The sequence below is a fragment of the Fukomys damarensis genome, unplaced genomic scaffold (genome assembly GCF_012274545.1).
Source record: "Fukomys damarensis isolate Sample0158 unplaced genomic scaffold, DMR_v1.0_HiC HiC_scaffold_35, whole genome shotgun sequence".
NCBI classification, from domain to species: Eukaryota; Metazoa; Chordata; class Mammalia; order Rodentia; family Bathyergidae; genus Fukomys; species Fukomys damarensis.
In genome coordinates, this window is record NW_022900947.1 from 5,706,328 (window position 1) to 5,730,512 (window position 24,185).

General features: G+C 44.0%; 1 protein-coding gene across 4 annotated transcripts in view; it reads right to left on the minus strand.

Moving 5' to 3' along the window:
- Positions 1–396: 396 nt before the first annotated feature.
- The window catches only part of Clnk (cytokine dependent hematopoietic cell linker), a 189,887-nt gene continuing 166,098 nt past the window's right edge, over positions 397–24,185 (minus strand). For all 4 annotated transcript variants that reach the window (XM_010641849.2, XM_010641846.2, XM_019210328.2 and 1 more), the window contains 5 exons: positions 21,856–21,896; positions 15,245–15,378; positions 14,164–14,241; positions 10,784–10,939; positions 397–2,919 (listed from right to left, as the gene is read on the minus strand). In XM_010641849.2, coding sequence (XP_010640151.1) covers positions 2,773–2,919; positions 10,784–10,939; positions 14,164–14,241; positions 15,245–15,378; positions 21,856–21,896 — 556 coding nt within the window. In that variant the 3' untranslated portion in view covers positions 397–2,772. The remainder of the gene's footprint in view (positions 2,920–10,783; positions 10,940–14,163; positions 14,242–15,244; positions 15,379–21,855; positions 21,897–24,185) is intronic.

Genomic DNA, 24,185 nt, shown 5'->3' on the forward strand with positions numbered 1-24,185 from the left:
ATTCGGCCTAAGTCTGCTTTCAAAGGGGCTTTAAAGCTATGATGGAATGGAACAAAGAAAATTAAACTATGTATTGAATTCCCTTCTTCAACACTCAGTCCCACAAAATATTGTAACATTTAATTACATATTTGCTTTCATTCAAGTTAGCACAGCTATAAATCATAAATGTTCTACAAAAGCAAACGTGCTTAGCTAGAACAAATGTTACAAAGGATAAAAATAAATACACAAATATACTAATCGTATGAAATACAGATTATTTTATAAAAATGTGTGTATGCACACGATAATTGACTGTATTGGACAGTAGACTAAATTTGATTTTTTCTTAATAATTAGAAGATTTAACTGATTACAGCTATTATGTGTTATTCAAATACGCACATTGCCAAGAGAGAAAGTTTTCTGTAAGCTGGGAAAATGTTTAAATGTCCTGATTGAGGACTTTTGACACGATCTCAGAAGAGGTTCATAAAACATTTAGTGTCAGCCTCTCACTCAATAAACACTCAGTGATGAGTTAAAGGGAAATACGACGGGGTGATGGGAAAACACCTTGGATTGCTTCATCTATCTTATTTGGCACCTGTCTGTCTCAATTATTCACTCCTTCATTTCCAACACCTACGACAGCACCTAGCAGTGAATACAAGTGTACCATGCAAACAAGTACCACGCCGATACTTCATCAAAGGTGCCCGAGACAGACTCAGGATGGGCATCATTTAGTTCAGAAGAAGATATCTGTCATGCAGAGATGTTATGAGTGCATGAAAGGAAAATTCCACTACACTGTTGGGGCTGAGTATCCAGTGACACCTTTAGACTGAAAATGGGACAATACTTGAAGAGAGAAGAAATGTTTGGAATTTGTGCCTGCAAAAATCCTATTGGTGCATTTTCCATATCAGATGCAATAAAGCAGATAGCCAGAAACTAGAAGTATGTATGAGAGCATTGGTTGTCACAGCCATGTCACTGTAAGATTTGGGCCAGTGAGACACAATTTCTGCAATTGTAAATTGTGTTAGGAGCGTCTGCTTTACAGAACTCATCAGGATTGAACAGAGTTGAAATTGATGTATCCTGTTCCTTAATAACCTGTTATCAGCAAAATGTCCTTTCTACAATCAACACTGAAAGCAGGGAACAGGAACCAGGAACGTTGCTGTGGTAGGTCCGGAGAGGGAAGCTTGAGTCTCCCTCAGGAGAACTTGCTGAGCAGCTAGTCAGCCAATGCCTCCCTGGGTGGCACACTGGGGCTCTGCCACACACTTGAAAGACATGTTTTCTTCCACATTAGTCCTGAACTCAGCATGGAGGGGTGCTGAGGAGGCCTGACCATTTCTGCCTAGTGTGCGACTCTGCTGTGGATAATCTCGGAACTCACCCAGGGTCAGCCAAGACTCTCCCAGAGCCGCTGCTTAGACCTAAGCTTTCCTTACACTCTACCCCTGCTTCCGTCTCTGCTTGCCTCTGTTCATCATCCTCTTTATCCCGCTGCAGAAAGCAGTTTCTTCATAAAACTTTCCTCGTTCAACCCAGACACCTGACTTCCCACTGACTCTGAAGAACGCGGAACAGGTGCTTGGTCGGCAGATGCTAAGATCTCCTCCCACAGAGCTCGCTGTCTCCTCTTTCAGAGAAAATCCTGGACATTGTGTTGGTCTCGTTGGATTTGCTTGCCTTTCACTTCTATTTTATTTCTGTGTCAAAGTTCCAATTTCATGATACTCCATGAATTCTAAGCCTCAGTAACATTTGAAATCATGTTGCACCATTAATTTCAACTGTATTTTTTTTTTTTACCAAACTTATGCCACTATGAGAATTTATTTGTTTTAAAGTGGAGAAGTCTGTGTTTTCAAACTGTTTCTCTTAATCTTTTCCCTTGGCTGTAAAATTCCACAGGGCACAGAATATGGCCATGAAGTCGCACTCACAAGGAGCCAGGCAAGATGTGTTACAGTCTGGGATCACTTCTTCCATTGAGTAGATCAATAACTTCATCGAACCTCCTCTTGCTCATCTGTACTACAAAATAGAAACAATAAAATATTCATCTTAAAGGTAGATGCTACCCGTAGATCCCTCTGTAAGCTTTCTGCAAGAGTCAACACTAACTGCCTTCCGGTTGGACTGGGATACCATGTGCTGAGTTCCTTTCTGTGAATTTGCTACTTGCATTTGGCTTAAAGTTACTGTAAGCAGAATATGCATACCACAGAGAGAGAGAGAGAGTACTTCGAATTTCTGGTGTTAAGTTGATATTCTCCAATTTTCTTGTTTCTCTTTCCATATTCCTTCCCTCTAACCACATTTCCAGGATCACAAATAAGACAGAGCCCACATGTGGCAGCATCTCTGGTGTAACGAATCATCCAAATACCTTCAGGCACCAGCTCAGGGAGGCTTCTCTGTGCTGCAGAGAGCACAGGGTGGGGAATCTCTCCAAGCGCGTGGCACCAGCCGACATCTTGTGACCTTGCTGCTCATCTGTAATGTGAGTATAAGGACCCTGTTTACAGCTTTTTGTTTAGCAAATACTTTGGAAAACCTGGTTTTTAATTTCTGCAGGTTCCAAGTATCTCCTCTGTGCTTTCCACTTTCAAAATCATGACTGATTTCCCAGTTTGCATTACGGAACAGTATTCTTTTATACAAAGTCAACAAAGTCATCGCTTGAAGAGCCACGCAGTAGTCTTCTGAAATAAATGCAACACGATATAAACATGGACTCCACTGAGCCAGGGACAAACAGCAACCAGGCTACCAAGGCGAGAAGCGTCTGGCAAGAGGCAGTGGCTGAGTGAGGTAGCACTGCTCCCTGCGGATGCCACTCTTGTCTTTCCCGTCAATGAGTGTGATAGGAAAATACTTGTAGTGTTCAATGATGTCTTCCACGGAATCAAACTTCTGAAACACGGAAAGGAATGTGAATGATTTTTAACATATTTTCATCTGCTGTTATATACTCTAGGTCACTCAGAGACCAGATGAACTCACCTCCTGATGTTTGCATTGTCAGGGAGTGACCTTTCTTTACAGGGGTGTGACGGACAAGCCCTTAAAGGATGCATGAAAAGAATGAGAGGATGGCCGGGGAAGATAAATGAGCCTGTGGAAATCTCGTTTTCCTATCCATGGAGCCTTCCCCAGAATCAAGACTGCATGGGTCATGGTCCACCACCACCTTCCCATCCGAAGCCACTCAGATGGGTTAATTAGCAGCAAGCAGCCCCGTGAGAATCCCGCTGCCTCCCTAGCCGTGCCCCTAACCGTGACCAACCCAAACGGAGATGAGGCAGGCTTGAACTTAGAGAATTGGTTGGAAGTGCCCATGTGGAGCTTCTGCCCACGTGTCCTCCATTCTAATGAGTCCTACTGCCCATGGAAGGAACGGTGACAGCCACAGGGCTACTCATCCTTAGCCAATTTGGCTTTCTTCCTAGGGCTTCTTCTGAAATAATGAAGTGGCTGCAGATTTCACATTGCTAGAGATACAGATGGAGAGATACAGTGATTTAATAAAAAAGTAAGCTTATCTCAAATCTAGGGGAACCAGGAAGTTCTTTGTCCAGGGTATAAACTTGGACTTCCTGTTATGTGTGACTCTAAATAAGCAGACACAGGGGATTAAAAGATATTAAAAGTGAAACATGGACAAGAATGGGTGTTGGGAAATCTGAAGCACAGAGGGTAATTCTTGGATATGTTCCTGAAGGGAAATCTTGGGTGGTAACTAGGAAGAACCTGCTCTACCTGCTATCCATGCCTTAAGACAACTTTGATCCTCCTTCACAAGCTTGTGAGGTGCTGGGAAGGTAGAATTATTGGGAACTGCAGCCCAGAGAAGCAGATTAACTGGCCCAGAATCGCACAGACAGGGAGTAGGGCCAGGAACAGAGCCTCTCTCCATTTCAGCACCGAACTGTGGCTATGACCTCCGGTGTTCCCATCCAGTAGGGGAGAGGGCGGCACAGTCTGAGGGAAGGGAGCTGCAGTGAGAGACTTGATTCTGAGATAGTTTTGTCCATTTCTCCCTCTGCCCAGGACCTGGCAGGTGCAGAAATATTGGAAGGCCTCAGGGCTACCCAGCAAGGAACGAGATCACTGAGATCCCTGTCCTCCTCCTGGAAATCACTCTGTTCTGGGCGTGGATAGACAATGATTTGCTGTGCAAATAGATCCTTTCACTGAGGTGTATGCGTGGGAAAGTGAAGAACTCCAGTTTAACACCCTCGGCAACCCACCCAGCCTTCCCTGGGCTGCATGGGTCTGCCCGGTGACGTTCCTTTTGGTTAGGGGAGCACTATGTTGAAGCCGAGAACTCAGCAGCTGCAGGACACCTCCTTTCTCCCAGGCAGTGGGCGTACAGAGCAAGTATACAACACATGGGGGTGCGGCAGAAACAGGACAGGGAACTGGAGGAGGGGTTCTTGCCGTGAGCCAGTCCATCCGCTCCACTCCCATCCTTCCTGGTCCCTGGAGCCAGCACAGCTCCCCTCTCCCCAAAACACTGGACTTCGGCTTTGTCTTTTCCTACCAAAGCGGAGCTGATTCAGGCTGCAAGTGCCTTCCCTCTGCTGGCCTTACACTTGCTCTGGGGAACAGTTTTCAACCAGATAACATATGTTTCAGCCTGTCTCCATCTGTTCAGGGTGCTACCACAAAATATCATACACTAGATGGCTTATAAAAAACAGAAACTTGTTCCTCACAGTTTCCAAGGCTGGGAAGTTTAAGATCAACACAGAATCTGTGTCTGTAAAGGCCCACATCCTAGATAGATAGTGCCCTTTCATTCCAATCTTGTGTGGTGGGAAGGATGAGGTTCTCTGGGGTCTCTTTGATAAGGACCCCAAGCCCATTCATGAGGGCCCAACCTTCCAAAGGCCTCACTTCCTAATCCATTACCTTGGAAGGTTAAGATTTCACCATACAACTTTGGGGATCACCCGTACTCAGACCTTAGCACCATTCTTACTAGGTGTACGCTGCGTAAGACTTCCGGTTTGATGCTAAGGTGAGGTGGTTTCTTAACGGTCCAGCGGAGACAATAATCGTTCACCACGGCAGGTAGTCGTAAGCGAATTACTCCATAGTTTAAGTGCCTGAGTTCAAAGGCTCCTATCAGCTGTGTGACCTGGAGCAAATTTCTTACACTCTCTGGGTTCCAGTTTCTCTGTCCATGAACAGCGACAGTAACAGTAGGGCCTCCTGACAAGTTTCGATGGATTAGTGGGGTTGATAGAAGCATTTAGAACAAAGCATAACCCACGTTCCCGCACACAGGGGTCCTCTGCGAGCATCAGCAGAGACTATTCCTTCTCTCTTCTTAGGTTTGTCAAGAACCCTGCGAAGCCAGGCGCGGTGGGGCACGCCTGTCATCCCAGCACTCGGGAGGCTGAGGCAGGAGGATCGCTGTGAGTTCGAGACCAGCCTGGGCTACCTAGTGAGTTCCAGGTCAGTCTCAACTACACAGTGAGACCCTGTTTCCCCGCAAAAAAAAAAAAACCAAAAAACAAAAATAAAACAAAAACAAAAACCCTGCAAGAGCATGCATTACAGAAAAGTTTATAGACTATCACTGCGAGCTTTCAGGAGAAAGGGGGTTGGTGCAATTACAAACCAAGGGCAATTTTATTTGCTCTTCCTTAATACGTGAACAAAAACTGATTAATAGAAAGAAAGTTTTCATGTGCAGCTCTTTCACAAAATTGGTTCACAATGCTAAAGGGAAATCTCCTTTTTTGGTGTCAGTCTTCAGAGGGAAAATGCTTGTTTCTTCTTCTTATTTCTGTTTTTCTCAAATAATGAGTTCAGTATTCATTGTTTTAATCATCTGCTACATGGATGATATTTTATTTGAAATTATAATTTTAATAAGTAGCATGAAGCCAGGCAAGTGCAATTAATCATGTTGTCACTTATTATTATTGGTGGCTAGGGATGTGCCCACAGCAGAATATTGCCTTAAAGAGATTTTCAAAAAAAGATTATAATTAAGCTCTTGTTTTCATATTAATTATGTTTGAAGGGGGCAGCAAATGTCATCCTAATATTAGCTCTTAAAGTCTGTTTAAACCCTTTGTATTCATCTTAGATACATAGTGTAGGCAGTGGTATCTTTTTTTTTTTTGCCAGAAAAGTAAATAGATGTGGTCAGGTACACACATAGGTGTACCATAAGGAGACCGAGAGAGACACAGAGAAAGAGAAAGAGGGAGAGAGGCAGAGAGAGGGAGGAAAGAAGCAGACAGGAACTGAGAAACTTGAGGTCCATTCTTCATCTCTGTCTTGTATCCTTAAAGTTTAATTTAGCACAGAAATGTCCCTTAGAAGCTCTAGAAACTTATCATAAACACTCGCCTAGCAAGGAAAGGTCTGATAGTTGACCCTGCTCTCTTCTCTGAGCTTCACAGAAATGCAGACAGACATAACCATCATCTTGAGTGCAGGGCTGGTGGCAGCAGCAGGTGGCCCAAAGCAGGTTCCTGTCACGGTCACTGCTGCCAAGGTGCACATGTGCAGAGTCAGGCACAGAGGTTTAAGGTATTCCCTAGGGGCAGGGACTCTCCCTAATCCATTCCCTGTTTCCTGAATGGAGCATGCATAAAATGTAGACATAAAATCAATGGATGGCCAAGAAATGAGTCATTGAGCATAGTGGCCTGGCTTGTACCTCTCATCAATATGTCTGTATATTAATCCCAGAATCTGGAAATACTCCCTTATATATTAAAAGACTAAATGTAATTTTATATGGTAAAAAATGGAATTCAGTGAAAATCTGGAGGGGAGGAGCTTATCCCAGGTCATTCTGGTGGGCCCTAGAAGGAATTGTGTGTATCCTTAGAAGAAATGAGCAATGGGAGATTTTAATCAGAAGAGGAGGCACTGTGACCACAGGGGCAGAGACTGGAAAGAGGTGGCCACAAGCTAAGGAAGCTGAGGGTGGCTGTAGCCGCCAGGTTTTCCTCCAGAACCCCCAGAGGGAGCAACTCTCTGCCATAGCCTTGACTTTTGATTTCCAGCCTCTAGACCCATGGGAGATTAAATTTCTTGCTCCAAGCCATCCAGTTGGTGATAATTTATGACAGTAGTGTCAGAAGACCAATCCAGGGTGAAATCCCTAAATCTGAAGTTAGGCAGGAATTTCTAGCAGTTTGGCCAGCTGAATGACCCAAGCACCGTACCACGCAGCCAAGCAGGGCTTCACAGCCTTTGCTTGTGGACAAGTGCTATGGTTTGGGTCCAGCTGTCCCCCCAAAGCCTCATGTGGTCATAAGCTTGATCTAGAATGTGTGGTGCTGGACTTGTTCATGGTACAATGCTAGGCTCAAGGGCACTAGGATCAAGGGTGTGAGTGCTGCCTGCCCTAAGCAGCCTGAAGAAGATAAAAAGGGCAGAAAGATGCTGGTAAGTCCCTTGTTGCCTTTACTGCCTTGTGTACGCCATGTTGTTTCTCTTCTGCAATGCCTGTTTGCCATCCCCCCCCCTTTTTTTTTTTTGGTAAGGGGGATCAAACTCAGGTCTTTTTGCTTGGGAGGCAGGCGGCAGAACCACTGAGCTAAATTCCCGGCCCTGCCATCCCTTTCTTGGAGCCAGGTGGTTATGGAGTGACACCTCTACAAACTATAAGCCCAATAAACCCTTTCCCTTCCAACTTTTGGCGTTTGGGTATTTTGTCTCATCAATGAGAGAAAAGTAACACAGTAGGGAGTGGGTTGGCTCGCTCTGTGTGCTGATGAGGGATGTGGGTTCCTAGCCTTCCCCGGGGCCAAGCCTGGGCTTCTTCTGCAGCCCTCAGGGTTCTCCCTATTCAGGGGGCACAGGGCCTTGAGGAAAGAGGTTCCAGGTTCAATTACAGTGGGATTAAACATCTGCAGCTGTGCGCCTGCCAAGGCAGCTACATCTCCTCAACTCACATCAAACAGCTCCCACCTCAGGGTGCTGCTGTCTCCTCTGTGCAGGCAACTTCAGAAGTTTGCAAGAGAGCTAAAGGCACATTCAAAATAGTCCCAGAAAACCCTCTTTGTCATTATGCATTTCCTGTCGCAATGGATGAGGACGCTATTTCTTTGGTGGCGGTGCTAGTTGGCTTGCATTGAACAGAACCTTGCTGTATCAGTTAGATTCTTATGAGGATGTGAGGTTCTTTCCAGTTGTGAAAGGCAGGAGGGTCAGAGCCCAGACCCAGCCTTCTCACTGCTACTCACAGGCACAGCTCCTTCTGCAGAAAGGAAGAACCACTCGCAAACTGCAGTTTCTTCCCCAGGCCGGCAAGCAATAAACCCTGAGTTAAATATTCCTTCTCTTCACCATGCATTGTTCACCCAAATGGGGGATTTGCTGTATTTTGTCCTGATTTCAGTTTGAGACTCTGAAGGAGCCTGTATTTTTGCCAAGTATCTTCAATCCCAGCCTTGCCATTGACTAGCTGTGACCTGAGACCAGTTCCTTAACGTCTCTGTGCCTTAGTTTCCCCAGCTGTCATACGGAGATGCGGGCAGCACCAGCCTCACAGGTGGCTCTCTGGATTCAGGAGACCAAATTAGCTGCTGGTTGGTAACTCACAAAATGGTGCCTGTTCAAATACACGGGAGGAAACTCACAGCTGGGGGAGGCGAAGAAGAGATAATTACGGGTAAATGTGAAAAGGGGTTTCTTAAAATAGCCTTGGGCTCCTGAAGGGCCCTTGGTGACAATAATTGGAGCAGCTCATCTGGAAGCTGAGGGTGGACTTTTGGGCTGCCTCTGTTGACAGCTTCTTATTCCCAGGGCAGTCCATGAGTGGCTGACAGCCTGACTGACTAAATGCTATTGAGGTGTAATTACAGTGTCACTGTGCTTCCTCTCCTTTATTAGCAAACCAGAGAGTGGCGCGTAGGAAAAAAAAAAGCTGTGACTGTGTTACAGGGTCAGGGTCCTCACCAGTAAAAGGGCTCCACAGTGTGTCCTTGTGTTTTCGAGGACGGAGTGAAAGAGCAAATCAAACAGCCCCGGCTGATGCTGCTGTCTAAGGAACGCTTAAATATGAGCATTTGAGAACCATGTCAAGCTTTTCTTAGAAATGAGAAACCATGTGAGCTGAGGGGAACCATAGGAAGGGAGCTTGAGCTGGCAAGGCTGCTAGCCATAGGGATTGCATTCTAGTCGTGAGACGGACTCACCGGAGATGAGGAAAGCACAGCAGCTAACGTATTCTGGGGGATTCGTGTGTCCCAGGATGAGTATTTCATAGTTGTTGACTTGCCCGCATCCTCACCACAGCAGGAAGAGCTGGCCAGCCGTGTCCTTAGCTTTGATGTAACACCTTTCGAGGGTAGCTCTGACCAGCTGATGCAAGTAGTGATCTGTGTATTCACTGTAGCGCTCATTCATGCCAAAACACCCCCGGCTGCGGCAAAGGCAGGCACCTGGCCCCACTTCGGCCTTGCCAGTGCTGCCCACTCCTCCCTAAGCCGTGTGTGCTCAGAAAAGGGCTCTGGGCGGAACCCTGGATTTGAGCTGACTCTTCATGCAGCCCGCAGATAGGATTTTCACATACATCCCTGTCCAGCCCTGGCAGTGGTCTCCATTTCCCGTACGCACTGGAGAACAGTAGTTATAAAATTCTGGTTTTATGCTATGCTAGTTTGTGAGGGCTGGATTATATAATAGACATTTATTTCTTCCCCATGCAGGAGGCCAGAAGTCTAAGGCCCAAGGGTGGGCAGGTTGGCTTCTCTGGAGTCCTCTCTCTCTGACTCTCCCTATGTCCGCTGCGCCCGGCTCCTGCTCTTGTAAAGGAACCAGTCGTATTGCATGAGAGAGCCATCTCCTCATCGCACGGAGCCTTGATTACCTCCTGAGAGGCCCTTTGTCCAGACCCAGCCACACTCGAGTCTTAGGTTCTAAGACTTAACTTGTGAATTTTGAGGGAAGGTGAGACGGATGCCGGAGGGGAGACTGATGACGGAGATGGTGAACGGGAATCGTGGGATTATCCAGTTGAGACTAAGAACAGTCTCAGTTGAGGGGAGAAGTTTTGCAATCTGTCTGAGTTCACATCCTTAGTACATATTGAGCTAACTCACTTCCCTTCCCTTCCTCTTTTTTCTCTCTTCCTTCTCCTTCCCCGTCCTTCTTTCCTGCCTGCCTTCCTTTTCTTCTTTTCTCATGAAGAGGTTGAAAGCACAGCCTCTCCGTCCCCTTCCCAATCACTACCTGTGTGTATTTGGTCATTGGTTTAATTGTCCTGGCCTCAATTTCCCTACATCTAAGACAGGAATGACCACTACCTCGAAGAGTTGTTGGAGATTAGAAGGGGAGATAATGCAGACATTTTCTGAGGAAATGTCTCCTTTCTCACCAGTTTACTCACAGTTGTCAGTGGGTGGTGTGACTCGCTCATTCTTTTACCCACCAGCAGACTGGTGCCGTGGGTGGTCACCCTGACAATAGCACCGGAGGGCACTGCTGAGCTCCCCCTTGTTGCAAGGACACAATGCCATGCAGGACTCACACTAGCAGAGATGCCTGTGGTGGGAGTCCAGCTAGGGGTGGACCCTGGAGGTGGCACGGGGATCACCTTCCAAGAGGTCTGCTGGGAGGTGGGATGTGGATGCCTTTGCAGGAAGAGTTTTCAGAAGCAGCCAAAGTGAGATGGAAGCGTGCAGTGCCACTTTCTCCTCCAGTGAAGCATCATCTCTCCTGACCTGTGGTTTCTAGGACTCAATGGCAACTTTGTTTGTTGTCTGCGGCCTGGGAAGGGAAGCAGTAAGGCCATACCCACCTCATCTCCTCGGAGCCCCGTCCCCAGTGCAAACTTCCTGTTCCCCTCGAGGAAGCGGATCTTCACATTGTACACTTTATTCCCGTGAAACACCACCAAGACGTACGGTTCTGCCGTGGACTTGGTGGAACAGTCTCGGACCAAGAAAGTTCCGTCCTGAAGCAAAAGGAGAAACAGTCAGGCTCCAAGAGAGGCAACAGATGAAGCCCACAAGTGTGTGGCCTTCAGCGGAGCAGTTGTTGACTGAATTTAATTCAGTAGGTTTTCATTGCTTGTTGGTATGAGTGCGGTTCTCTTCCCTTTTTGGGCAGTGTATCAAGTGACCATGGAGCTGCCTTCTCTCAAATCTCCCCTTACCTCCTGCTGACCTGGGCGTGTAGCCTACAGCCGTAGCAGGTGTTCAGGGCAAATGTGCCAGCTTGTCCCGCGCCGGACTGGCCCTTGGCCCCTGGCTCCTGGCCCCTGGCTCCTGAGTTCCCACAGGTACCACTGCTCCAGGCTGATGGCCTTGGCACCTACAGGCCAGCTGTCTTCCTGCCCCTTCCACAGTCTCCTTGGAATCTGTCATTGTTCACACACTTCCTGTTTTGGGGTCTGGGTGTAGGGAGCCTGAGAAAAGCCACAAGCAGGCCTTGAACTCTTAATCCTCCTGCCTCAGCCACTGGGATTTTAGGCATGTCCCACCCAGCTAGTACTTATAATCGGCAGTTAATATTTATATGGTTATATGTAGTACTTCTATGTAATTATATGATTTATAGTTAATATTTATAGTGTTATCTATATTATAATTATTGATATTTATGGATACAGATATTGATATAAATCACAATGGTAATAATGCTATATACTAGTATAAATAACCAACTTTATAACTAACTTATTACACTCTATGGATAGTACAACCGTGTGGGCAGCTAAGGTTTATTGAGAGAACTCCTTCAGGTGCTAAGAGTTTGCCTACACTATTTCATTTAATCTTTGCATAAACTTTGAGGGGAATATTTTATCCCCATCTTATAGCTAAGGGATTGGGGCCTAAGAACTAAGTAAGCCCTCAAGCCTCTCACTTCATACATGGGATATTTAAAGTCAGCCCTGAATTCTCACTCACTAAACACACCAGCCCATGAGGATATAAAGCATGATTGGGAACTCTGCGGGAGTTTGAGTCTTCCTAAAATGTGCAGTCACAGCATGAACCTCTGCCAAAGATCGGAGAGGGAGGGACGGCCAAGACTCACAGCCAAGCTTGATTTTACCATTTTCAAGTCTGCAATACATTTGTCAAAACAGAGCTGAGCAATCCTGCAATTTAAACGAAGACATCTTTCATAAATGGGAAACACGTTTTGACAAACCGAAAAGGAGTCCATGGAAAGGAGGTATGAAGCTACTCAGCAGAGATCGCTTTTCCCAGTGCTTTCTGGGAAGAAGTGGCACGAAGGGGAGGGAAAGGAACGTTCACTGGACACTTGAACGTCACCCAGGGGAGAGCAGCGTCACGTGTGTGTTGTTCTGCTAGCGTGGTCCACACATGGGCTCCTGCATGCAGCTCCTCCAAGGGCCGCTTTGCCAATGGGAAACAGACCCTCAATGCAAGGGTGCCTTGGGCAGGGAGTGCGAGAGGGGGACCCAAGCCGGAGTCACCCCCTCTGTGCCTGCCACTCTACCGGGCAGGCTCTGTGGACACAGCGAGGGGAGTCCCTGGGGCGAGGCATCACCCAGCCACCCACCACTCCCTGTCCGGCTGTACAGAACGTTCATGGCTACAGGCAGCTGAGACTTTGTGAAAAGGCAGCTTCTGAACACGGGCTGTGCCACTTCGTCTTCTTTGAGGTGGAGACCTTGGCTTAGCGTCAGTCTCCTCATCCAGGAGACGGGATAACCTCATTTACCCTTAATAAGTCGAAGATGCTTTGCCGACAACTGTGTTAGCTTCCTGCTGAGGACATAACAGATTACCGTGAGGTTAACTGCTTGAAACAGCAAATTTATTCTTTTCGTTCTGGGGTTCAGAAACCTGAGATCGATCTCACTGGGCTTGAACCAATGGGCAAAATCTATTTCCACGACTTCTGCACTTTCTAGAGGCCACCACAATCCCTGGCCCTTGGCTTCCCACAAGTCTGACCTCCACTTCCACTGTTAGGTCTCCTTTCCTACTTTGACCCTTTGTCTTCCTCTTGTCAAGATCCTCTTTGTGATCACATCCGAAGTACCCAGCTAGCAGAGGATGAGCTCTCTATCTCAATACCCTCCACTTAATCTCATATTGTGGACATAAAATTTATTTTTTCAATTTCAATTCTGAGGAACAACTTATTAAACATAATCGGAGGCCTCTTAGCTATTCAGCAACTAACGAACTCATTCATTTTCATCTTTACTCACTCGACAATGACTACTGGTTAGCTGCATAGAAATTCTGACACTGGAGCAGTCTTGAAAAACTTTCTATCACTTCTAAGTAGCCTAATATATTTCTCAGCACACAGCGGTCCCTTAATAACTGTTTGTTTGGTGATGATGGTTGTGATAGTCACTGACTGAAAGTATTCCAGTTTTTCTCTCCTTTTGCTCACCTCTTAGGTTCATATTTTCCCAGCCCCTTCGAAGTTAGGTTTGGCTATGTGAACTGGGACGATGACATATGAGTGGAGGCAAAGTATGTCACTTCTGAGAGGATGTGTGAAGAGGTTGAGTACGAAATTAGAAACTCACCATGGAGATAATCCATCCAGCAGCATGGATTAACCCCTCCCAAAAGAGGATTTTAAACATGGAATTATCAAGAAATGACATTTTGTCACGCCAAATGACCGAGATCTTGTGGTGTTCGTTACTGCGGCAAAACCTATCATAGCCTGACTATTGCAGCCTTCGTGATCCCTACTCCTTCCCTGAGAAGTAAGACTGAATACCCAACTGTAGCTTGGGAAGTCTTCTTATAAGAAGATGGAACTTGAAGAAAGCAGAAGGTGCCACCCATTGTGACCTTCATGCCTCATTTGCCACACTGAATAAAGAAATCGATAGGTAAAATTACCTATGAACTAGAGAAATTCACACAGCTGGTAAGCGACAGAACCAAGTCCTACATCTCAAACTTTCCATTTTTAAATACCTGCACTTTTTTTTTTTTATTCAGAATTAGGAATCAAACCCAGGGCTTTCCACATCCTTAGCAAGTACTTACCACTGAGATGCATCTTGAGCCTTTACATCTCCTTTTTAAGTACAACCCTCCAGTATTGAGAAAATTCAAGATGATGCAGTCATCACTGTGTCAGAGCATGCTGCTTCTTATATCATGTGACTTATGAGCAGAAAAACATAACTACAGAAACAGTGACAATGGCCCCTGTAGAAATCATTACCTTGCTCTCCTGCAGTAAGGCCTCTTCAACTACCTGGCGGCTGTGTTCTCCAATGTACCACTCATTGTGCTGAACACCCTACAGCATGGGTTCAATAAAAAGTATTTTAGGATCAAAGGCGGATACAGATTATGGATGTATTAATTCAAATTTTACTTATGTTCCACCAGTGTCCAATCACAGATTCATTTGCGATAGATATTTCATGAAGTTTCATCTTTGAACCTGAAGATGCCCACTAATTCTAGGAGAAGATGAATACAGAGAAATTAACTGCCACTTGGGGATTCTGAAGTTGATGGGAGTGAGAGATTCTCCATGTAAGGAGCAACCAGAAATTGTGCTCCATCAATTGGGAAGGTCCCCTCACCATCACTGTGGATGGATAACAAGCCCTCCACCTATCAACGATTTGTGAATCTGTGCCCATCAAATCTCACCGAGGTGGGATATATATCATTTGTGAAGCCTGTGCTGCCTTAGTCACCATGAAAACAGCAGGAAGGAGAGATCTGTGACGACTTAGAGTGTCTTCATGCCACTCTCCCGGAGCCATATGTGATAGAACAGCAGTAGAGCTGACTTTCTTAATATGCTGTATTGCCTTATTTATATGGATGATGATTGGTTATAAATTATTTTGATTATAAAATCCATCATAACAGACAGCAGGAAAGACAATCAGAGAGATGTACCACGGCCCTGCAATTCCTTCACTGGGTTCCAAGGATCCTAGTACTGAATTATCACTCTACAAAGTCCTTTACTCAGTATCCCAAGCCATCTTTCTTCCAGTTCTGTGCAATTGGCATGACAGGTGGTGTTAGCCCTACTTATTATAACGGACCCTGGAGCCTTAGAAAAGTCAAAGTCAACCACGTGGTTAGCAAGAATGAGGGGCATGGCATTAGGTACTTGGTCTCTCAATTTGTTTTAGAAATATTAAAACCCAAATAATACACTGCCAGAGAGAGACATTTAACACCATTCTTAATGAAGTTCTTTTGGACAGCGCTCAATAAAGTGTCAGTGGAGTGCTAAGTGCGCGCAGAAGGACTTGGCAGAGAAGCGTCTGCCTCACCTTCACAGCAGATCTTGGGGGGAAAGGTTTTCTCCAGCCGGTGTTTGCAGAGGGCAAGATGCTTTCAGTGGGGCCACAGCTGGCTGGAGGCTGGCATCTGCTGGGGGAGCAGGACTGCACGCTGCCTTTTTGAACTGGAGGAGGAAAGACACTTAAACATGACAGTATTATTCTCTCAGCCTGTCTCCCTCCCGTTCCTTTAAAATCCTGAAAGTAAAATAACTAAGCCTATTCAGACTTGGATATTTAGATGATATTTAATTAAAAATGAAGACAGTGAGCTAGATACTCACTGGAAACAAAGGGCAGTGTTTGTTGCCAATTGAACGTTTAGACTGTTGAAGTGCAAAGTGGAATTTGGGAAAGTCTGCCACTGCCACTGAAACATAACAGTGTTCCAATAGTAAGACTCTTCTGATGAAATTGGTGGCGGTGTTTGCAAATGCAATTTTTAAAATATTACATAATAACATATTGCTATGGTTTGGATCTAAATGTCTCCCAAAGCTCCTAAGTCCACAACTTGATCCCAGCTGATGGCACTGTTAGGAAGTGGAAAAAATTTTAGGAAGTCAGCTTATGAGGGGAATGCCCTAGGATACCATATTAGGATGCCAGTAAGGTCTTTGTGTTTCTCAGGGGCCCTGCTGCATGAGGTTCTGTTTCCTCACAGGCCCCAAAGACAGGGCCACATGACCATGAACTTAAACTGCTAAGATTTGAGCCAAAATAGAACCTTTTCCTCTTTGTAAGTGATTTCAGGTATTTACCACAGCAATGGAAATCCATCTGACGCATATATGTTAGGACTGGCAACTGGGTTAGTCTGTGAACCATTATTTCCAACTGTTCCCTGCGTGCTGGTACAAAATAACACCCAAGAAAAGATGAATTCAAATGCAAAATAGAGCAGTGCATGATAAAGTAACAGAACACAAAGAGCTCATTGATAGGGTTTGGATTTCACTTGGCGCCCAAGCTTTAAGCCGCCACCTCATGGAATTTGTATATGTCATTTTTCTACATACGTCAATCAAAGTAAAGTATTTCTAGTCAGGCATTATAACACTTGTCTGTAATCCCAGCTACTCAGAAGGCGGAGGGAGAAGGATCTTAAGTTGCTCTGGCAACTTAGCAAGACCCCAGTCTCTAAATAAAAACAAACAAATCCCCCCAAACAAGGGAGGGGCAGCTGGGGATTTAGCCCTGGGTTCAACCCACAATGTCAAATAAATAAACAAACAAACAAATAAATATATTGTCTGTTCTCCTAATGAAAATGAATACAAGTTAAAGTTCATGAAATTTAGATCTCGAGTATGGAGAGAGGTACCAGTAGAAATGCCCAGCGAAGTTATTTGTAAGTATGTTAGTAGTTTACGGAGGAATCACTGCTTAAAAATAAGAAAAACTTGAGAGTAAAATAATCTTGTGTAAGTAAAGTATTGGGCAAAAATAACATAAAATGGAAAAGAAGTGATGAGTATAATGACTGAGTTCTATACAGTTTGAAAAATACAACTGAACTTACAATCCTGGTTAGTAGTTTCTAAGAACTTTAGGCCAGATACAATTTTGAGATGAAATAAATATTACATAACAGAGCAAAACCGAGGGCCGGGAATTTAGCTCAGCGGTTTGGTGGCCTGCTTCCAAAGCGCAAAGACCTGAGTTCGATCCCCGGTATCTCACACACACACACACATACACACACACACACACACACACATATATACACACACACACACAAAAGAGCAAAAATGTACATACCAGTAACTATAATACTTAGAGTATGTCTGTATTCTGCTTCTTTACATTAAGAAGCCAAATTTCTCTCCAAGATTACTGAGAAGAACCAAACAGTACTACTGATGCTTTCAAAGTTCTATTTTAATGGTACCAGTGATTGTGGCTTTTTAAGTTGACCCGTTAAAGGTTGTATGTCTGCATCAAAATAATTGACGCATAAAACCAATCACTTATAAGCTTAAATTGCATTTATTTTACTATTACATTTCATTTACCAATTTATGATCTCAAAAATAGCAACAATGCTAAAGACAACCCTCCTTCTAGACTTTTATAAATAATAAAGCTTAACTTTAAGTGGTGCAGAATCCACACCCTCAAACCATTTAAGTTTCTGTGTCATTTAGGAAGAAAGAAGGAACTCCAGATTTTAAAAATTCAAGCATACCTTTACTTAAAATATTAAAGGTAACAAACAGAGAATAATTTTGGAATGTGTATCTTCCAAAAAAGATTAAAATGGAGAGGGATGTGGAGGTGAATCCAGTATATGGGGGAAAAAACTAAAAAGTCAATGAAAAGTAGGTAAGTCAGAGGGATGCACAGAATAATTTAAAATATTAGTAATTACAATAAATATCAAAGGTACACACTTAGCATTTAACAATCAGATGTAGGTTGATTTAAAAATTCCAGAGTTGTGCTAATTGCATATGTAATGTAGAATGGTACAGAGAAAGCACAAGTCAGAGGATGGGGAACTACAAACCAGGTAATCCTAATAAGAGATATCTTAACATAAAAGAGATATTAAAACTTCATTTAAATTATAGTGAGCCTATACACATAGGCCATAACTATCTTTTCAACATGGGTTGAAGCAGTAAGAACATTCCTGAGAGAGGAAAACAACCATTATAGGCATCTCATATCACTCAGTTTGTGCTTCATTCATAGTAGTGCTCAGTGATTATGAATTTTTCATGATACTTTTGGCAACTGATCTATTATTTCTCAACCCCCCATGCACTGCTTGAATATTTAAAAAGTTCTACTTTAAAAAGATCATTTGGAAATATTTATGCATTTGTAGTCCGCTCAGAGAACGAGTTAACAAAACAAAACAAAACAAAATGCAAAACAACTGTCAAACAATATCCTTAGGAAGGCCTCGTTGAGTCCTTGTTGAATGCATGAATGAAATTCTAAGCGTGTGTTCCACTAAAAGCAATTAGTTGATTTCATTCTAAAATAATGGGAGCAGTTAAACTTCGGAAAGTTCTTCATACATTTGAGTTTTATAACCCTGTGAAGTATGATTCTCCTACCTGGAAAAGAGAAGTTTACAGCCATGAAGACACTGGCAAATAAACGGAAGAATGCTGGTGCAGGTGATCAGTATCCTATGAGAAAGGGGTAGCCTAATAACTAGGCACGGGCTGTAAAATCATACTATCAATAATTGCTAATGTTTTAAAACTCTTATGAAGCTAATGCTCCTAGCACACATTCTGACCCCCAAACCCTGCTGGTCATGTCACATAAGCTGGCTGTGTGTGTTGCTAATTTTATGCTTTAGATCTAGAATGTACCCTAAAAATCTCCTGTGTACAGGGGTGGGGCTTTTGCAAAGGGATTACACCATGGGTGTGTATACTCATCAGTGTGCTGTTAGGAGGGGCCTGGTTGGAAGAGGTGTGTTACTGGGAGGGAGCCTTTGGAGGACGCATCTCCCTTCCATGCTCTTTCCCTCTCTCTTTGCTTCCTGGATGCCATGAGGTGAGCAGATCTTCTCCACCATATCCATTCATCATGCCATTTCTTCCTGGAAGCCAGCCAACCATGGGTGGAATCCCCAAAACCAAGAGTCAAATTAAAGAGTAATGCTGTCACTATTGTGAGTATAACTGAGCACTTCTTGACCCTCTTCTGACATGTTTGGTGTGTGTGTGTGTGTTTTGGTACAGGGCTCGAACTCCGAACCTTGTGCTTGTGAGGCAGGTGGCAGAACCACTGTGCTAAATCCCCGACCCCTTGTTTCTTTGTTTTAAGATTCATTTGCTTGGGCTCTTCCTACTTTAGCTTGAATTCATTTCTCAGAGAACTGAGCCCAATGTGTTTATCAAATAATGACTGAAATTCTCAAAATAACTAAATTGGCTTTGTTGTTGTTCTGAGATAGAGTCTCCATATTTCAAGGCTGACCTTGAACTTGGGATCTTCCTGCCTTAGCTTTCCAGGAAGTTGGGATTATAGGTATGTGCAACCACATCTAGCAAAGTTTTCCAAAATTCTTTTCTCATTTTCAAGATAAGGATAATAATTTCTATATCTGCAAGGATGTAGCTTTTAGTGTTCCATGTGAATGCCCACCTTTGAGGAATTCAAATAAAAATCAAGAGGCTTTAGAGGCCCTAGTGGACTGAGAAGTCTCTGAGGGCAGAGATCGAGAGCCACTTTCTGCATATCTAATGTTGCCAGTATTGGTCATCCAGGGAAGACGTTTTATTCAGTAGTAAGCTGATGGAGGAGCATCGCAGGTACATAAGAAGTTAATCAGAGGGGTGGGGCTGTCTCTATTCTGTATTCTTAGGGTCCAGACGAATTTTAGGTGTAAACCATCTGTTTGGTAAATATCTGTTGACTAAAACAAGAAGCAATAGGCCAAGACATTTGACTTGTTCATTCTGGGCTTCTAAAACGAAACTTGCTTTCTCTAAGATGAGAGGAGGACAGTGTAAAAGACCCCAGTACAAAAATCTACACACAGCCCTAGGATGTCGACTGGACTCATGTTGGAGAAGGCCATTCCCTTCACCAACACTTCTGTTCTATTCTTCAATTGCTCTTTACTTTGCATGTGCGCATGCTTTTCATCTTTCAAATTAAAACTCTGGATCCCTCTTTCTCTGCTCCCCTCTGCTTGCAGTGTATTTTCAATGCCACCCCACCCCAACACCCACCACTGAAGTGATGCCCTTTCTGGGCTTGTTCAGCACCTGGACTTTCTGCCCGGGTTCTCAGTGTTTCATGTTCATGAACCAGATCTGAGTTTTAGCACTGCTCCTAGGAATGGAGTCCCCTGGGTTAATCACAGTTCTCTTGTTCATTTTTTAAGTTTTCTCTTGGAAACTCCTAGTCACCGTTTATGCATTAAGAGAAACGAGTTTATCACCTGGGACTTAGGTTAGAACATCATAAGACTCGGATGTCATGAGGCAGATGTGGAACAAGGAAACTTGGAAATCCACTGAGGTGAGCTTGGCAGGGAGGAGGACTGGGACTGCAGAAAAGAAGGAGGGATATAAAGACGCCAGGCAGGGCAGCACATGCCTGGGAAAAATCAGTGACTTAGTGAAACCCTACCTCAAACAACAGAAAAATTAAAAGGGCTAGGAGTGTAGCTCAGTGTAAAGGCCCTGGGTTCAATGGTCTGTACAAAAAATAAAAACTTAAATCAAATCAAACATATACCTTACCAACTCTATGTCAAGCAACTCTGTGTGTGTTATTAATGTAAGGTGCATGCTATTAATGTATGAACTATTACTTGAATTTTGTAGATGAGGATCTATAAAGCAAAGAGATAACTTGTTCCAGGTGATCATACGGTAGGGAGAAAGGCAGAATAGGGACTCTGATCAGCAGAGGTCCTCACCCTCCCTATTACACTCCACAGAGTCTGTTTCCTTCAGGCCTAAATTCTCCTTTCTGGCTTGAAAGGCAGACTGCAGAGCTAGACCTGAATATAGAATATACAGAATAGAGAGCAAAATACAGAGTAGAAGATGTAGTTTGGGCATAACAATGCTAATATGTCAAACACACCACTAATATCTACATGACACTATCTATCTGCTGCCCTAGTCAGCTTTGCATCAGTACAACAAAGCACCTAAGAAAATGAACGTAAAAGGATGAAATATTTGTTTTGGCTGATGATTTTGGAAGTTTAGGCCAATTTTGCTTAGTCCCGTAGCTGTGGGCCTGAGGCAAAGCTGGTCGTCCTGGGGGTGGAGCGCAAGGGTTCAGGTCAAAGCTGCTCACTTCATGGCAGCTAGGGGTCTCATCAGGACTTGCCCCAGTGACCTATTTCCTCCACTTAGGGCCCACTTCCTGAGTTGCCATCACCTCCCACTAATACCATCCAATTATGAATCCATGAATGAATTAATGCATTGGTGAAGTTAATGTCCTCATGACCCAGTTGCTTCCCAAAAGACCCCCTTCAGAACAGTGTTGCCTGTCACCAACAGGTGAGCCACTGGGGGACAGTTCCTATCCAAACCACAACAATGAGACCTCTGTGCAAACATGGTACCCTGGGTTTAATCTTTACAATCAATTGGCAAGAGAGATCACTTGTATTGTTTTTTCATTTCACAGATTTTTCTGAGATAAATCTATGTTGCACCCAGTGCAGTGGGAAACATTAAAGGTTTTTCATACACATTGTCAGAGAAGAAGGAGAGCTAAAGGGGACTCATAACCTGTGGGTGACTGATTGACCTGTCTACTTTGAAAAGTACATCTACGGCAGCTGAACAGATACATAGCCTAAGCATATCCCTAGAAAGTTCTATTTTAGAAAGAGCAATGACCCTCCGGTATACACAGGAAGACATCTACAGTAATGTTCATAACACCACTGGAAATGACCTCTGTGATTAGATTTAGTTATGAATTAAAATTATGTCAAATTAACCCAGTGAAATGCTATCAGCCAATGAAAATGAGCTAATTATACCTATGCACATCAGCTCAGCGACTCTGAGCCACACAGAAGGAAAGTCACAATGCAGGAATATCATGGCATGATGACTTACCTGTTAATTTCACAATTCTTACTTAAGCGGCCTTACCTCTTTCTTGCACATTGTGGCTTCTCAGCAAGAAGGTAGAACTAAAGGAAATGGTAGAATTGGTAGAATGTTAGAATTTCACATGCTGGGTACAGTTCCAGCCAGGGTCAAGGTCAATGGTCATGGTCTGATGTTACATTTATAAAGCACGCCATACTTTAATGAACACGCTAGAAGAATTGTTGGTTTTCTAAGGTGAAGAGAGGCTGGCTGCTCTTCTTTCTTAATATGGGCAAATATTAGATACGGAATAAATCAATCAGCCTGCGTTCTTTTTATATCGTGTCAGCAAACACATTTCCTAATTCTTTACCTTTAAAGACGAGAGTTTAGAGTTGCTTTGTAGTTACAGTCATAGAAATTCAGATTTGGTTGGGCTTACACTCTATTGAATTTGTTTAATGATCGAGAGTGAGCTATAGCTAGAAAGAAGAGTATAGAAATTTGATTACTTTTGAAATTTGAACTGAGCAAGAAAGTTGTGTGGAGTACTGTAAGGAATTCCATAAAGAGAAAGAGGATTATAAGACAATCAAAACAGCAATGTGCATTTCTGAACACAAAAATAGTATCACCAAGATTGTTCATCCATAGTTTTACCTCACACCTGGCTCCAATTTTCTGGTTCATTTTGTATTGCGGTCAGCACTGTCAATGTAAGTTCCAGGTGCTAAGAGCTAAGTCTAATTATGCAGGGCACATCCCACTTCAAAGACTGTGCTATCGGCAAAAGCCTTTGGGTTAATTAAATGAAACTGCACCCGTTTCTGGCACCAATGAAAGCAACAGCATATATATCTGGGTTTTGTTCTCCCTGTGAAAGCCTAGCTCTTTGCAGGTAAAAATGCCAGCCGATGGTCAACTGCCACACTCTGTCGCCAACACTGTTCAGTCTTCTGACATCCAAGCTCTTGGCTATACAAAGCACTAGCTTTCAACTAGGAGTTAGTGCAATTCTGTTAAACATCTGGGACAAAATTATGAGCAGCAAAGTTTCTCTGCTCTATTTCTCAGGATTCTGGGGCGGTAGCTAATGATAGGAATATCCTCAAAATATTTTAGATCTCGGGTACATAGTGTATAAGGGCAGAAACAAACAAACAAAAATCCCCAAACTAAAACTAAGGTCAAAATGATGATCTGTTCATTGAACAAACACAAACTCAGCCTGGACTGGATGCACAGTATGTTTGGGGAATGTTAAATAAAGTATGGTCTCTGCCTTATGGAGCGCGTTTTACGCAGAGCAGATGTATTTGTGTCATCGCTGTAACACACTCGGTGAATGCACATGCGGTGAAAGTGCATGCAGCATCAGCCCCCATGGTAGAGAAAGGTCACTAACAAATGGAGTTGCTCTGGTTCTCAGCAAAGGCTTCTGAGTGAGATGCTGACTGACCTGAGTTCCGAAGAGTGGTAAGAAGAGAGAGTGCATTTCAGGCAGACAGAGCAGCAGGTGCCACAGATCAGAGGCAAGAAAATGTGACTCATTCGGCCACAGTCCAGGAAGTAGTTCTGTGAGCGTGGAAGGCACAGCTGGAGACCCTGAGTATCATTTGGCTACTGCAACAGTCAGGGCAAGAGCGATGGCGGCCGGGCTGCGTTACGTGGCGGAGAAATGAGGGGAAAATTGATAGGCTCATCTTGTCAGAGGTGGAACATGGGAAGCTGGCGATGGATTGTATGGGAGCAGGTTTCATAGACTGAAGGAGGTCAGTCTGCAGGAGGATACTGTTGATTTTGGAATGAACGTAGACATGAGGAGTTCAGTTTTCAAAATGATCAGTTTGCAGTGCCTGTGATCTCAAAGGAACTCTGCCCACGGCTTAATTGGAAATAGCAATCTGGATCCAAGCATGGCGGTTTGGACAGATGATGGGGATCTGGGCATTATCGGTAGAGAGCTGACATTTGACAGCATGAGATGAATGAGAGAAGAGGACCTCAGATGAACTGCTGGGAGTACCGACATGTAGTCAGTCTGGAAAATAAGTCTTAGAAGGGGACTTAGAGGAAGAGGCATATTAAGTGAGGAATAAAATCAGGTGACTTTATTCAATAAATTAAGCAAATAAAATACCTCCAAACACATCGAACAATGACTGCATGTATAAAATCTGAAGAGCTCATTATCTTTTCACTATGTTGATTATTTTCCTTGTAAAAATTATACCAAGAATTAATTTTTCAGTATGGAAGATTGAACCCTGGGGCTTCACCCTGAGCCACATCCCCAGTCTTTTTTCCTTTCTTTCTGTAAGACAGGGTCTCACCAAGTGGCTAAATTTTCCAAGCTGAGCTCTAATCTGTGATCCTCCTGCTTCAGCTTC